The 17798-nt window shown below is 34.2% G+C and overlaps 1 protein-coding gene across 4 annotated transcripts in view; it reads left to right on the forward strand.

Annotated features, from left to right (window-relative positions):
- Nucleotides 1-783: 783 nt before the first annotated feature.
- Nucleotides 784-17798, forward strand: part of LOC110464416 (carbohydrate sulfotransferase 15-like) — a 53233-nt gene continuing 36218 nt past the window's right edge. For 2 of the 4 annotated variants that reach the window (XM_021519620.1, XM_021519621.1), the window contains exon 1: nt 784-940. In XM_021519620.1, coding sequence (XP_021375295.1) covers nt 933-940 — 8 coding nt within the window. In that variant the 5' untranslated portion in view covers nt 784-932. Of the gene's footprint in view, nt 941-2052; nt 2287-3226; nt 3334-17798 lie in introns of those variants that run through there. The other 2 variants (XM_021519618.1, XM_021519619.1) reach the window with 2 other exon arrangements.

The following is a 17798-nucleotide window of genomic DNA, read 5'->3' on the forward strand; positions in this document are numbered from 1 at the left end:
AAGTGATCACAATCCTCAACAAGAGAACTACATAAGCAGGCAGGGGTATCAATTAGGTGAGATTCAAATAGATCTGAATTCAGGTTACTGGCACAGTTGACATCAGGTAATATTAAATTTTCGATCACCATTGGAAGCTATAGTTGATGTTTGTCTTATCTTTAAGGTTACTTGGTACTACATTGCGTGTCTATTTAATTAAATATATAACTGACAGAGAGTCTGTATTCATTGCATTTTTTTAGTAACTCGCTTAAATCATGTAACACGTTAAAAAATCAAGTGTAAACATTTCAAAATGTGATTGATTTTAGTCTCTCGAAAGTTCTTTCAAACTATTAACTAAATGTGAATTTTCCATTGAAATAACCTACCTTACTTTGGAAATGTAACAAAGAAATCTCCATTCCTCTGGATGATTATCTGGTTGTTTAACTCCCTCCCTGTATTTAGTGCCCCCTGACATCATCGTCTTGTTTCGTTGGAAAGGAAATCTTGGTAAAATTGGAGAATATTCAGTGATAGCGTGAGAATAGTTTATCACTGGAACAAGGAATTGGGCTTAAGAACTGAATCTGAATGAGTTTGAGCATGATACTATGTTTATGAACACAGGCTCTGATGTACATCACTGCGATAGAAGATATAACCTGATGCAATGGTGAATCGGTGACACGTCACTTGTACCATAGTGTGTTAATGTAACACAATGTATGAGAAGAGAGCGCTGCTTCATGAGAGGACAAGTTATGTCCCTTTATTGCACAGTAACTGTGTGTCGCTTCCAAGGTCAATAACCACTCGAGAGAACTGTTACCACCAGTGCGAGTACTCTCAACATCACTGATATAACACGCACAAGAGGATTACAAGTGTGACGGAAGGATCTATACCGATGTCGTACTGAAATCGAATTTTAAGACTTGAGCTTTATGGAACGGTAAGTGAACGCAATAATACCTAATTTTTCTGTTTAAGGTTTGTCCATTGTCTTTGTGACTCTATGGCATATATTCTAATTCTTTGTTACGCGAGGCATTTATGCTGTTAAGTTGTTTGTACCGCGGTCGCTAGAGTATTAATACTGTTGTTTCTAGTGTGTGTTTGTGTGAAGCAGACGATATGTATATAATAACGATATAGTGTACGCGAAGAAGTGTGAACGCTATCAAAATTTTATACAAACACAGATAGCACGAATCACATTTAGCAGTACGCTGATCATTATCGCTAGGGAATGAAACGCCCTTTGAAATACATGTATTAATGTCTCTGTTATCAACGTTATTGAACATTAGTTAATTAAACATGGAAACAAGACGTCCTAATGAATCATCATGTAGGATAAGTGCTATTGTCAGGATTTGAATTACCCTCTTAAACATATGCATTGTATTATCTATTACCAACGTTATTGAACGGTTTTTTTAAACTGTTAAAGAAGTCTTAATTAAAACTTACCACAAATCGGGTAAATGCTTGTACCAAAATATTTAGGCTGATAATATCTCCAATGTTAACTTTATAATAAGTGTGCTATTCTTTGATTTTAAAAACATTGCATTCACTATATCTTTAATTCCGTTTGGCATTCATTAAGCCGTTAATTGGCTGCCCTTGACATTTTTACAAAAATCACAATTGTAAAGAAGTGCGATGACATTTCAAAATATTGTTGGCTCGGGTTGTTCTGATATAGTGAACATCACAATTGCGGTTTTTGTTTTGATAATCTTGAATAAGCATAGGTCGTTGACGTAAATAATGACGGATCATTTACATTTAATGTACGTGGTGTCCATGTCATTGTTTGGAGCATCCTGAAATAATGGCCGAGTGATTACGCCATGATTTTAGGCATACACAGTTTTCGTCCTTCGCTAAATATCAAATTTTATTTTTTTAAACGGGAAGTTTGTTTACAGACCAATGTTACGTACTAAATAGCATAAAAATAACATGTTGTCAAGTATTCACGTGACATTGAAGTGAGAACTATGTAATTGCTGATGAAGGGCTCAGTCCGAAATATTGTGTTTAGAGTGAGGGTTGACACTCCCCTAAAGGAACACTGTTGATACACATTTAGCTGTATTCATGTATGTAACGTGACGGTATAACAAGAACAAACTAAAGGAGCTTTAAGGCGAAGTTGAACCATATTCAATGTTTTGTTTATACTACGTACTTTACTAACACTATGGACTAAGGTGGCTCAGAAAGTACAGTTGTAATAATGAAGTTAGCCGTCCCGATTCACATAAGAACTGGCGTGATGGCAATGAGGTAATAATACTTTTAAGACAGATAAGCATGCCTTGCATATTATTGTCTACTGCATCACTATGACATTATCTTTTTTCTCATTTTTTATTGATCATTAAGAATATTTTCATATTTTAATATGGATATAGTCGGGTGGCGCATCGCTTTTCACAAAGGCATCCGGGGTTCGATTCCCCGATCGGTATGAAAAGGATTAGGTTTAACTTCCGACAGCGTGGTTTTCCCCCAGGTACTCTGGTTTCCTCCCACATTAAGACCCCCGCGCGCTATCATCCGGGCCAACAAGAATGATTAATATAAATTGTAATAAATTTTGTAATAATGTCGTTTCAGTAGATTGGGTGTCTTTTATGTTAGTAAACACTTCATAAAAAACTACCTTCATCAAAATTCACCACATTGTCATTGTATTTCACCACATTGTCATTGTATTTCACCACATTGTCAATGTATTTCACCACATTGTCATTGTATTTCACTGTTGTAAGCAATTAAGGCATGCAAATTTATGTCTAATAAAAAATTGTTGTTTTTAATTAAGCTCTTCATTATATTTGGGCAAAACAGTAATGTAAAACTTGGGTTTGAAGTTGATGTAAAGTATGAGGTAGCGTTTCATTATACGTTTTTGGAATAAAGGACTTGGACTTCTGATGAAATTAAAAATTCCATCGGTTATTTCGCTCTTTACGTAGAAAAAAGTAGTATACATACATGTACAAACACTGTAGGTAGATAAACGACTCTACAGAAAATATAACAAAGTATACTCTAGTGCAGGAAAAGGAACACAATAGTGATAGCACAAGCGGCATTCGCTTGTATGATGCTAATACCAGGGTACCCTTAGCCATTTCCTGATAACCCCTGGACTGCTGTCATTCTACTACTATAAGCATTGTTCCAATCAAGACTTGTGTTTCTGCATTAGATGGACAGCTCTGTTTGCAGCGTTGACGCTCTTCCTGTCCCTCCTGTCTAGTTCGTTCCTGAACAACTGCTCTAATGGGGACAAACAAGACTGAGGATGGACACACGTGAATTAGGGTAAAGTTATTGGTTATTCTGACGCAAGAAATCGTTGAAAAGTGACATATTAGCCGATGTTTGTGGGCATATTCGAACGAATACAAAGAACAAAACATTTTTGAAGTATTTGTTCTTCTGACGATTATAGAAAGAAATCCGCTATTGAAAAGTCATACCTTGCTAAGTTTCCAATTCGACACAAACATAAAAGCAGACATCCTGTATCTCCTGTACCGATATCCTGAAGCCTTTGCCTTAACACTTAACAGGAGATTTCAGAAGTTATTAGAAAGTGTACACCTCGTGAAATTCTCCTACTGATAAGTAAAACGATACGTTATCAATCTAGCCAGCCTGTTGTTCTTTGACGCACATATTAGGTCAGAATTGCATGGTATACTCCAGTTGAAAAAAGAAATTATCACTTTAGCATCTCATGTACTTTAAAATGGCCATTTTGTCCACATATGTCCCCAATCTTTAGTTACATCTGAAACTATTTTACCAGTATCGGGTTTCAGATTCATCATTCTTTTCCAATACTTTACCTGACCGGATCATATGCCCATCAGACTATAGTTTTACTTGATTAAAACTTTGTTTGTGTTAAATAATGGTAAAATGTGCTTGATAATGGTAAAATGTGCTTTATTCATCCAAGAGAGTTTTAGTGGTCTGTATATCAGTAGAACACAACACAGATTAACCACCTACTGTAATGCTGATATCCATTGTGAAGTTGTGTCAATAGCATGGTGTTTACCAAAACAACAGGTTACTCGGCCGTCGCCTAACTTCTGAACATTTACGCAGTTAATAGAAAGTACCGTTTTGATTGGAAAATATAAAAAGTGATATCTTCACAATTGAAGATTAATTATTTCGTATATATTTACAAGTGTTTATTAAATGGATAATTCCTACTATTTCACTGGTGAAAATGATATAAATCATATTTGGATACTGTCCGCGACATCATGCTTTACCTCATCGGCCACCTCATACTTCAACTGATCAGAACGGTTGTTAATCGCGTCTTTCCCGAATATCATGAAACACACAGATAGGTTCATGGATTCTATGGACTCTTTACAGTACTAAGTGATAATGTAACATTGGCACTATCATTATAAATAAATATGTAGATATTTCTAATTGTATAGACGTTTACATTATACGTTTAGCATTTGAACTGGAAAGAAAATGGTTGAAGAGCCGGAATTAAGTTTAATGGTAACTATCATCCGCTAACTTCTGTGATATAAACGCCTATGTTATTTGGGCTAGATAATTGTTTGATGATAGAACTATCAAATGTCTTCTATGATCAGTATATTTTATTCACAAAACTACAATATGAAACTGAAATCTCTGTTGAGATATTTGTTTTGCATTTGGATTAGTTGATGAACATACATGTATATTTAACTTTAAAGAACACACATTACAGTGGCTACTTTCCGAAAGTAACATTACAAATTCTTCGATCTTTTTAACTAGCAATCATGCGTCACGAAAGAAGCGGGAAAACGAGTCTTTCACCAAGAACTTCACTGAGATAAACAGTTTCAATACAATTATAGGAAGACCCTGTTAAGAGACGTGACACGAACACACCAGGGTGTAGACACTGTAAAATGGTTTCTACCTCACAACCGACCAAAGGTTTTCTTCACGCTGATTTGTAAGACTATATATTGATTAAAATAGAGGTTGATGTTAATTTAAGGAACTCGACTGACAGGTCAGACTGATGTAATTAATCTGAAGGTGTCGGCAAAACGAACGGAACATGCATATTTCACGTGAAACGAGATAGAAACGGGCTAGAATCGAGAAGCTGTAATCTTTGCGATGACACCCAAAAGTATTGTCGAAACATTACCATATGGAAAATTTGTTGGAGAAAACGTTCTGACTGGAGTACGACTAGTGGTTTAAGGATACTCTTCCTAAGGTTTCCTTCCTTACTCCTTACATGGATAGCATTTAACATTACATTCCGGATCTATGTCCCTCTGATTACGATACTTACGAAGACAGTATTTATTAGTACACAAGAATGATAACAGTCACTACTATACTTATAACGTCAGGACAAAGGATGTTTATTATTTTGTCAATAATGTTATATACAGTTATCGGAATAAACGACATACTGGATGAGCTATGCAAACGTACAAAATAACTAAATTGAAAGCTACATGTAGCTGATATGCGTGTTATATTTAAGCAATAAGCAATGTACCTAATTCCACTTAACTCTGTCATGATAAATACTTTATAGACAGACAATCATTTCTGGAATTATCAAGATGTCCTTTTTAGAAGATTTTTTTTGGAACAGACATTTTTAAATCAATTATCCGCATATTGTCAGCCATCTTGGATTTTGAAATATGATGCCAATACCAGAGCCCAATTAATTGTGTCAAAGTAAGATATAGAGTGATGTGTAATAAATACACATATTTGCAGCACTCTTATATCAAAGAAAATATCAAAAATCTGAATTTTCTTTCATCTAACTGATATATTCTCGTTCTTCATTTTTCGCGAAAAAGGGTGAAAACTAGGCCAAATTTAAAAGTGGCCTCAATGTTTTCCCCCAAAGGGAATCTTTCATACTAGAGACATTGATGTTTTAAATATCTTTGTGTTTTTACGTCCTGTATTAATGTCGATATGCTCTCTGCATTGATGTTCTTTTAATCGTTTTACTTCATCTAACTCATGAAAGTCTACGTTATTGCGGTTCACAAATCAGTGAAACATGTTTGTGTAAAGGCAGTACCAACAAAGATAGGACGAAATGTACTGCTAGCTGTATTGAAGTATTTTAAAAGTAAATTTGTATCCAAAGAGATTTATAAAATGTAGGTGTAAATGCATTACAACCATATTATTTAAAATCATGTCGGAAAATAACACCATATTTAAGTCAAGACCAGTAATGTACCTTTCAGGAAAGTTATTATTTCATTGAGAATAGAAATACATGATGAACCGTCTTCTCGAACCTAATTGTTTTCTCCTCACTTTTAAGTACTGCCATTGTAATCATTTTCTTGATCTGAGAAAGCATTCATCAGGAAGGTCATGCAATTATATCTTTGAAAATTTGAATGTTTCTTAGTGTTAGTGCCGGTATCTGAGAAATGTTTTTAGCGATACTTTCTTAGATACCGGCACTGCCACTAAAAACATTTCTTAGATACCGGCTGTGCCGGGATCGAAGAAGGTATCTTGGCTGTTGGTTGTTCCATCAGTTATGTTAAAGAGACTGGCAATGCTATTTAACCAGGAAAGTTATCATCAAAATTAATTAGTTTGTCTCTTAATGTAACTGACTCCTCTGCATCTTGATCTTAAATATGCGTTATTGCACGAAAAAGCATGGGGGTTCTGTAGCGAAATCCGAACCGAGGCTCAATTCAATACTTGAGTGTGACAGCTCAATTACATGTATATGTAGTTTTCTGTTCCAAAACTATTTCAATTCATCACTGTTAAAATATATCCCGCCTAAGGTTGCAAACTAGTATGGCATCTGCACGTTTGAATGCCTCTGTAAAGTAATATGACGTATATCTAATTAAAAAAGATAAATCAAGGTGCACATTTTGTTTTATTGATACTATCCGGAATATGTGACATCATATAGACACATTTAAGATATGTATATGCGGGTTGTTAATTGCTTTCTAGCGCGCAGATAAATACATCGCCGGGTGAAATGTTTTGCCCATATGTAACATAAAGGTACTAAAACAGAACGAACTAGATTGGAAAAAAATGTATCACGTGACATGCTTTTCTGTGGTGTGTGAAACGATAACGAGAAGCCATTAATCAGACTCCTGACTGTACGTATATGTAGCTTTGCAGGATAGTCTGCATTGCGAGCTCAAACTGCAGTATAAAAAATATACTTTCAATCAATAAAGGGATATTATTTGCAATTCCATCAGAGTTAGTAATTGATCGTTAAAATGGGCAGAGGGGCTCGGCTCAGTAGGGAGATATCTAAAAGACCAATCCTTAAGAATAGTGTTAAATAGGATTTTAAACTAATTCGACCTGGATAATTTTGAACGGGGAATTAACTGTTGAGTTGATGTAGTTGCCCCCCATGAGACCAGATGGGTGGGAACAATTAGGGTGAATAGGGGGTAAATATATCATACACTACGTCTTAATGCAGTAAAATTATTTGAATGGAAGGAGAGAGAAAATACAAATATTAGTGACACATTATTAGTGGATATGTCATTACTTGCATTAGCGTATAGTGGCAGAGACATTCGTTTACTACGAAAATCTATACAATATCTACTTTTTCTAAGATCACATGTCTTGTCTTTTATGTAGACATAACGTCCCACATATCAACTTCTGTGTCAATTTATATAGTGGCTGATCTTTGGGATTAATTCTCGAATGTCTGATAAAATTTCCAAAATCGAACAAAACAGTGACAGAACTTGCCATTAAAATTAAAATGTCATGCGGGGGATTGTCCTCTGTTGTAAAATGAGTATATTCTACATGTACCAGGATGTTTACGGTTGCTATGGGTAAAATTGAAACCTAATTGTCATCAAGCGTAAAACGTAGTGATAAAATCTTTCAGACATACATACATAACTCCTTTCTGTAGCACTAAAATACAATTTGTGATCGTGTTACATCGCGAAATCTAAGAATTTAGTTTCAGTACCAATATGGGAATTAATCTATCGGTACGTATATTTAGGTTTACATTCAATTCTCCCTAGAATTGCTGTAACGCCACTTTTTGTTTCGAAATAATGAGCTCCATGGACATTGTAATTTTATCATTATGACTTTTATTTTCGGAACATTGATATAAGTTTAAAGTAAATAGTGCTTTGTCATGCGAAATCTGTTACTGTCTTTGTTTATCAGCAGACATACACATGGTCTAAAGCTATATGTTGTGACCAGATCACAAATTTCGCAGCGTATATCTCGAACGCTTTAAAAAAATATTTCATATACAAACATAAATCACAAAAGTTGTATCGGACAACCGATACTGGTACCAAGAGCTACATTTAAACGCTGGTCAAGCACTATACACCTTTCTGCTGATCGAGGCAGGCCTCAATTGTATATATTTCCTTATATAAGTGTCATTTTTCTTTACTCTCGTGGGATATACCCATTACTTCACGATTCACAAATATAATAAAGGATGGCATATCATGGTTGACGGTCGCACACCATATACATATTTTATGAGGATGACAGTTAATCAATTTTTTCAAGAATGCAAATCCTTAGTGTAGACATATCGAAATGTTCTACATTAAAGATGTAATACATACATGACTTACACGAGTGTCCATGTCATATTAAATTATTGAATGAGCTTAATAGATTTAATATGTCATTGACACGAATGTAAGATTCTATTTGTCACATAATATTGATTATTTGAAAAATAACTTCAAACACAAGCATGTGTTATCAGCTGACTCTATACTGGTTAACACCAAAGTAATACAATCATAGTATTGTCGTTCCGCGCAGTGCAAAGAACTTCCAGATTTACATATATTTATTTCAAATGAACAGTTTTAAATAAAATTGATATAATAATGACAAATAAATATATTCAAATTCATCCAAAATAAAAGTAAATGTAGCATGTGGTACTGCAAATAGAAGTAGTACATTGTAATGTAGTGGGGTACGAATATGTTTCTGCGGTTTTGACCAATCGCATAACCTTTAGGTTAATTACAAGTGTGTAATACCATATATTTACATTTGCATGGCATATCACTATATAGCCTCTTTGAAAGCTGTGTCGTTGATGGGACTTTAATTACCATGCATCACGAGACACAATTCTTAGCGCATTAATACAACACTGACCGAAACAACAATATCCAATGTAAATAAACATGACGGCTGCTGAAATATCGCTGGGTATTGTGAGACTTGACAATTTCATTGTAAAATTATGTGCAAAAGAAAAAAGTAAATAAAAAATACTTTTATTACAACAAAAACAAGACCAAGGTCTGCAATATCGTACAAAATGCACATCGGTTGAAATCACCAATGCTGGCATTGGAAACAATTTTAACACTCATGCAATTTATCAGAAATATCGTCTGTTGCACTGCACTGATCAACAGAGGTTCGTTACAAATGTCTGAAATACACATATTCTATAGACCTACTGACACATATGTTGCAGGCCAACTGATATGAGTCACAGCACACATAAACATTTTAAACATGTGTAACGAACCCCTGTGCTCCGTCGCAAGATAACTCACTTAAAACGATATCAGTTTCACGCGTCTCGCAGCCACGGTTTCCTGAGTTTCTGATCACGACATGTCAAATAACGAGGCTGTTATAGAATCTACCGACTGTTGTCAGATTCCCATACAATCAACAAATAAATTCACGTCTGGATTCTTCACAAAATGAGCAAAGAGAAACTTTCGAAATAATTTCAAAAAACAACTCCCTCGTGTAGAAAAAGGTCGGATTCACGGTGTTCACTGTATTTATCCATGCGCGAAATTTGTTCCGGGGGAAAATCGGAACTATTTAAAAACTAACTTTCAGGTCAGATTTCTATAGATAAACCTAAATCACCCTATAGACATATTATACGCAATTGTATTGATACTGAATTCGGGAATAAAATTGAAATGTTTGTTAAAATTTCAAAGTACTACTTTGTTTGCCAATCAGCAAGCGACAATACGCTGTTCAAATTATTGAACGAATTTGTGTGAACTGTCGATAAGGCGGGCATTTTTAGTTTTAAATATACATTATAAGTTAAAAAAGAACGTAAGAGGCAGAGAAAACGTAAATATAGCGCGCATTATGTTGTTTGCTTGCAAAGCTGTGTCATTCAAATAGATCATAAATACCATACAAAAACAGTTCATTGCTTAAATGTATGTCATGGTCGTATGATATAGAAAAATTGGGTAATTATGTGATGGTATTCAGCAATTTTTTATTATGACATTTTTAAAGTACCTAAAACAAAGGAAATATTACTGCCTGTAACAGACGAAGAATCAATAGCGTGTTGTATGGCGCGAAACACTAATGACGTCACACCAGACAATAGGATTGCAGGTGTTTTTGAATGGGCTACTCTGCTACTACCTGGTAAGATTGGCTTACAGGCTGTTGTTAAATCTAGAGTTGGCTTAATAGGATAGGGCTTGGTGTATGAAGCAGAAATGTATGAAAACAACCAATTGCTAAACCATGTTGTTATCCTGATCTGCTCAGGAAAGCTGCGGCTTTGAATGCAGTAAATAGAAAGTAGCGTTGTGGCTGACACATAAACATTGTAACAGATATCATTTTTAATATCTGTCATAGTGTAAAAGATAAAAGCATTGCTGCATGTATGATGAAATGTGGTAAACTTACATTCAGTCTAGCTTTAATATATTACTCACAGTACTTACTCGAAATATGGCCAACTTACATGCAACAAAGCCATTGCCCCGTAAATATCCCTCTATAAAGAGAGTAAAGAGAAAACCGAAGCCGTACACAAACTAAGACGTTTGCCACTCGTGTCTGCTGAGTAAAGGGGACTTGATTTGCTTAGTTTACATATGCCGCAGTGAGAACCATTTTCTTGGATTTGAGCACGGCAGCGGCATTTTTCTCTATAATATGTTTAGCTTGTTTTTATTTTGTCAGCGACCCATTCACAGCCGACTAAGGCCATTTAATGGTGTACCTCCATTGAAGTAATATTTATGAACATGAATATATGTGTGTATGTGTGTGTGTGTGTGTCTTGAGGTGGTATGGTGTCGTATTTTCCGACAGATTTTTATGATAGCGCGGAACTGATGCTGAATTTAGAGTGTTACTTGCCAGAAATACTATGTCAAAATCTCCTATCGCTCGGTCACATTATACTGACATCAGGTCACATTTAGGACTTTTCGCAAGCTTAATTGGATGAATGTTATAATTGCATTAGCTTATTGAATAAACTAATGTTTTAACTATTGGCAAACGTTTTAGTACCAATTATGTAATAACTTTTCGAGAGGATGAATAATATTTGCAAGAACCTGAGTTTAATTTGTCTATCCTACTCGACCTTGGGTTCTCAGGTCCCAGTCGAGTCATCAGACAGATATAAAAGGTCATAAAATGAATGTATAAAGATGTCGTATCAAGATGATATATTTAGAAGAATAATAACACGTGTGATAATGTAAACCGTTATTGTCCTGCTGTGGAAGAAAAGTACAGATGTGAGGTCAGGAGACCGGGACGTATCTTGTAGAATTTCTGGAGGAACTTAACGTTCCACGCAGGGCATTTATCTAACACTCTATGATATTCGCCATCAAACAATAGAGCAAACTGTAAATATAATATACAACAATAATATACAACATTTGATATATCGCCCTATCTAAATGTAGCTAACATAAGCCACTCTAAAGCGCTTTACAATACATTGATATACAATGAATGCAATTAACATACACATTAATCAATACAATTTTGAGGAATTCGCAGGAGCTGCCTTATCAGGCGCTAACTGCTAGTCTTATGCCACCTGGCTAAAATATCCCTATGTGTGTATGCCTGCGTGTGTGCTTGATATGTAATGTTTTCTGTTTGTTTTGGGACCTACATGTATAACCAATCCTTAACTACAAAGATGTATGTGAGTACAAACTTACTTGAAAACAATGACAATGTAACCTGAGAACATTTTCTCACTTAAGTTCTTCTTATTTCAGTGTCGGGCACTCTTAGTATGAAAATCATACTCTCATTAGCGTTGTAATGTTTGCAAACATGCCATGTCTACATGCTCGTTTAGTATGTAGTCACGTCTATATTAACCCAGAGTGACTGCAATGCACTCACATCAATAATAGATCATTCCCCATCAAACACATAAACAAGGTTTAACGCCGCTTTCTCATAGAATAAACGTGATTCATCGAAACTATATATTTCAATTATGTTCGTTATTCTTCAATGCCGCTTATCATGATACTTTTTCCGCTTGAGATTAATTTTTAATGATTTCTTTCTTCACTTTCAGTTAAACCTGGCTTTGATCACGGTGACGTCGTTTATCACTATGTCTCATTTGTTTGAGTCACGTACTGGCTCTGGATTAACAAGCATCACCTTATATAACGGGTGCAGTGAGAAGATCACCTTACAATTAAGGTGCAGTGTTCGACAATAAATACTCATTCATGACATTATCTTTTAGAATTTTGTTTCGTTATAAAACAATAAACTTACGCCATACTTCTATTACTTTTATTATTAAACTTCCATTACATGTAAAAATTCATTTTCCGCACCTATAAGCCAATCATACAATAATAAACACAATACCCTTACACAAATTCCGTGTAAAGACTGAATTTCTCTTTTGGGAAAGACCAAAATGACACTTTACGGCAATTATTGCCGCACAACGGTCCGATGTTGTAAAGACGACACTAGCGTTTGAAATGTCAAACTCATAGCAATAGATAAATCTAATAAGTCAGCTATATAAACAAAAATGGAACTATACAAGTTTAAATATTTGGTATTATTTTGATTATATGGGTAAATGGCAAAATGTGTGGCTAACTTAAAAGGGTATTCAAATTAATTTTTAAAGAATAAATGTGGACCAGGTAGTTTTCAAAATTCATGTTATTCAAGAACGAATGCACCTAATATGAATGTTCTTTTCATTAATGGATCTCGTATCATTTGAGGACATGTTCTTTTGAGGTCAACATTACGTTCAAATCTCGTTTTAATCCAGTATAACAGGATTTTATCAAATCAAACATATTATAATCAATTTAAAAAGCAAACACGCATCTAAAAAATGTGTCAAAAAGTGAACTTTTATTTGCAGAACTCTTATTTACAACGTTTAAAAAACACAATTCGGTAGTATTTTTGAAATGTTGATTTTACCATTTCTGACACTGGATTAATCACTAAAATTTCCATTGCGTCACTTTTTCTCATTTTAGCACATCCAGTTTATGCTGTACAATATCATGAAAATCATATGTAAAACATAGTAGGAAATTATTCATTTGTATTTTATAACTCATTGATATTAGCTAAAGTCCTTATGATTTTTGATCCAGCAAAAGTTAAAAACTAACGTTAAAAAAGAAAGCGGCAAAAATAAGCACATTGTACTCACCGTCCTCCCCCACTCATTTGTTTTAAGAGTTTTAAGATTAGAATTGCATTTACTTTCAATCTGTCAAGAATTGTTATTTATCAGAATCTTTATATCTATCGTTAAGTCCGCAGAAACATGTGAAAAATGTAGATTTTAAACATTTAAAAATAAGGGGAAGGGTAACCTTAACAGCTTTTCTAAATCAAAATATAATTGGAAGACTTAATTTTTATTTGTTTATCAATTATGCACAATTTGTAGATTTTGATAATATGTTTTTCTTTGAAATTTACATTTTTTCATATTCTTCTCTTTGAAAAAAATGACTCAAAAAAAGTAAGTCAGTAGAAAGTTTTGACTTTTCACCAGAGCAGATCCTCGAAATCCAAAAGAGTACAAATATGCTAGAAATTGTCACCTTTAGGTAGTTACTAAAGAGATGAGCTTACTGGCCTTGCTTCGTGGAGCTTATCTTTTTCTTTCATTTTCTCACTACACGCCTCTTCTAATTTGATTTGGTCGGTATAGTGCATGGTGTTAAAAGACATTTATATGTATTTGAAGATGTTTGAAGAAGATTTTCAGGTTGTTCTGACAATGTTTTCTTTGTTCACCCTCAGATCTTTAACCCTATGCAATAATGTAGGAATTCCTTTAAAAAATCATCATATAAACAAAAATCATCATATAAACAAAAAATATTTTATAAACAAAAATCATCATATAAACAAAAATTATCATATAAACAAAATTCATCATATAAACAAAAATTATCATATAAACAAAAAATTATCATATAAACAAAAATTATCATATAAAAAAAAATCATCATATAAACAAAAATCATCATATAAACAAAAATCATGGTTGCCCATTTCCTGAATCTCCTTATCTCGGACTTTGTCTTGCCAAAATATGAGCAAAAGTTGTGTGGAAGTGGTCTACTGGTGTGTCTGCCTTAAACTATGTTTCACGGTACAAAACAGGCTTGTTAGTACAACAGCTTTGCAAACCTTGAGTTTAGTGGCAGTAAATATACCCCAAAGTTTCCATACAGTTACATGTAAGAAGAATCTACCAAAGACTGAGCTAACTTTTGCGATTAAACAGTGGTCATCATCTGCAATGTGGACACAGCTGGACAATGTAAATTGCTGTTTGTAGATTTTGCCTCTGGCTAGCTGAAAGATAACCTCAGTCTTCTCGTTACTGATTGTGAGGGCCAGGCTTTTACAAGCAAATGACAACATCTTCAGTGTGCCTTGGCACACCGGTTACGTATATGTAGGATCGACGTTTTTGCCAAATAAATTAAGTTTTTAGTTACACAGTCAGAGTATATGATTACATTAACAGACAGTGGTAATGTTGTTAAAAGCTTGTTAACATGAGATCGCAAACTTAATACATTTATTATTACAAATATATGAAACATGAACGTCTAACGATCTTTTTGATATACCCCAATTTATATATGGTAACAAGAAATTTGACTGGGCTTGTTTAAAAAATGATTTATGTTCTATTAAAATGCGAACCTTTATGGATAATATTGGATGGTAAGAGCTTTAAAAGTCAGGTGAAAATACAAGTTAACATCGCGATAATTCTTTGACCGATAGTCATTATGAAGAGTATCGTTAATTTGTTTTGCTGCATCAAAACAAAAACAAGTCGGCACAATGTACTAGATAACGTAATATGTGTTATAGTTAATTTCATCATAACAACGTACGTAAGCAGATTATAAATCACTCTCTGCAATGAGTATACACTGTATAACATTTACAATCTTCAGGATTTTAGATACATTAATGTTGAATCGTTTAATATCAATAAAAATGTCTCACTGCTACATTCTATATAATAGATTCTTCTAATCGCAAGATATGTCATAAATTCAATGTCCCGTTTCGACTGATGAATCCAGAAAAAAAAGCCCCAAGAGGTTCACGTCCTCATGGTAAGCATCGGTGCATGCATGTTTCAAAATGGATTCGCTTTGCAACAACCATAATTATGATAGCTACTGTTCAGGCCTGTGGGAGGGTTTCGGTGTTTAGTAAAACAGTTTAAAATATATTTTATTGTTTGCTTATATGATTATCTTCAGTGGTGAATTAAGCTATTGACTGCTCAATACTCGCATTCGCTTCCTAGGTCACGTCAACAAAAATCTCATCCGAACTCAAAATCCATAAAAATTAAAGCAAAAAATAAACGAATAAGATAATTCACGGAAACCGTTGAAAACTCCACGGAAGAGAGTATGACCGGATGTTTTTTTCTTCATCCTGTTTAGTAAATCTAGGCCAAGGCAAAGTCATTTCATGCCCTCAAAGTTAAAGACAATGTATATGTAGTGACATACAATGACCTTTTCACACAAGAAAATAGAATATTTGAAATAAGATCATGATGGTAACCATATAACTGCCAATTGTTCACGGAAAAATGGCATTTGGAGCAAGCTTCTGTATACATTATCAACTACAATATGTGCAATTGTGNCGTAATGTCATTGATTTAGAAGAGTCAGTAATGTCTTTGATTTAGCAGAGTCAGTAATGTCAATGATTTAGAAGAATCAGTAATGTCATTGATTTAGCAGAGTCAGTAATGTCATTGATTTAGAAGAGTCAGTAAATGTCACTGATTTAGCAGAGTCAGTAATGTCATTGATTTATAAGAGTCAGTAATGTCATTGATTGCAAGTGCAGGGGGTATATACGTTTGACATTGTCAATATTTTTTGTGATACATAACCTACACAGAGTTAACACTTCTAAAAGTGAAAGTGAAGGACCAGACAAAGTTTCCATTACGCTGTACTTACAAGGATAAACTCTTTAATTAATTCACCTTCATATGAAAACAAAAGTCGTCAAGGAGGGGTACATAGTTTGCTCGCATAGAAATATTAATTGTATGCTGGAAAATCGTGCCACCTAGTCTAACAGAGGTCAGGAACTTAGTCATTCTCACAATTTCTTACACGGCCTTTTCCACTAACTATGATCAAATTATCATTTGATTTTGTTGGGAAAGAAAATCTTTACTTATAAGAAAGAACAGTATTTTGATAAAAGGACGTTGATGACTTATTTAAAACACATCATCCCACTTTTTGAGTATACAGTGTAACAACACTGTAATGCTGTTTTAATGTTTTGAAGTTTGGATATAGGCTTGTTCAGCAACTAGCAGAGCTTGCAAAATAATGTTATTTATCATCGTTAGGATCTCTTTGAAGTCTACAATCAAAAACAAATAAGGCAGGTCTGTATCCTTGTATTTTACTTGTATTCAGAAAATGGTAATACAGAAGCATGATAAGCTAGTATTTCATCTTTTTAATCTTTCTAAAATCTAAATAACGAATAGATAGAACTTCCCGGTTATTAAGAAAGCCTTTTCAATATAGCAAGCAGTACATATCATATTGTTTGCAGACAAGGATCAGGTCATTAGATATTTTTTTCAGACTATTCAACACAATATACAAACATGTACTTACCAAGCATATCGATGAGTATGGTTTGAACACAGACTTGTATTTTTTTCCACTTCGCTTCCATTTTTTCTTTAATAACACGCTTCCAAAAAGCGTGCTATTTTCAAGCTACTATAATCGTTTTCAGAATGTATTCTGCTTGCATTTACGTTCTGCTTGCATATACGTTCTACTTATACATAAATACAGACAGGACGGCGATGTTAATGGTAACAATGAGATAAAGTGTTTGTATTGATCGGAATATGGGCCTGCATATTGAGGTGTTCAGTTACACAATTTGTGTTTAAGTCTGTTTGTCTTGCGTATGTTTACCTCTAACCACAACGTTTGTACATGTGTAGACGGAAATAAGTCTGGATGGTCGCAGACTAAACATGATAGGTATAGATATACAGGATGTTTTTGTATCCATTAAATGTCAATTATATCTATAATATAAATCAACTTTAGCATTATATACAAATGAAATATAGATATTGCTAAACTTTGTTAAAATGAGACGTATATGCGATAAAACAAAACGCATTTACGTATTTGAGGTACCGGACCGGAGAAACTTTCTCACTCTTTGTAAGTAATGTGATTGCAGGTTTCCTAGCGTTATAATGATACATATATTGAGCTCTCGACAGTAGACGCAGACTGATCAATTCCAATTATTTTCATATTTCTGTACCTATGGTAATATACTGATATCGAGCCTGGACACTAATGCTCACAATTCCTCTCAATGAGTGGAGTTGTCAGCCAGCAATTGCC

The sequence above is a fragment of the Mizuhopecten yessoensis genome, unplaced genomic scaffold, assembly GCF_002113885.1.
Source record: "Mizuhopecten yessoensis strain PY_sf001 unplaced genomic scaffold, ASM211388v2 scaffold10987, whole genome shotgun sequence".
Lineage (NCBI taxonomy): Eukaryota > Metazoa > Mollusca > Bivalvia > Pectinida > Pectinidae > Mizuhopecten > Mizuhopecten yessoensis.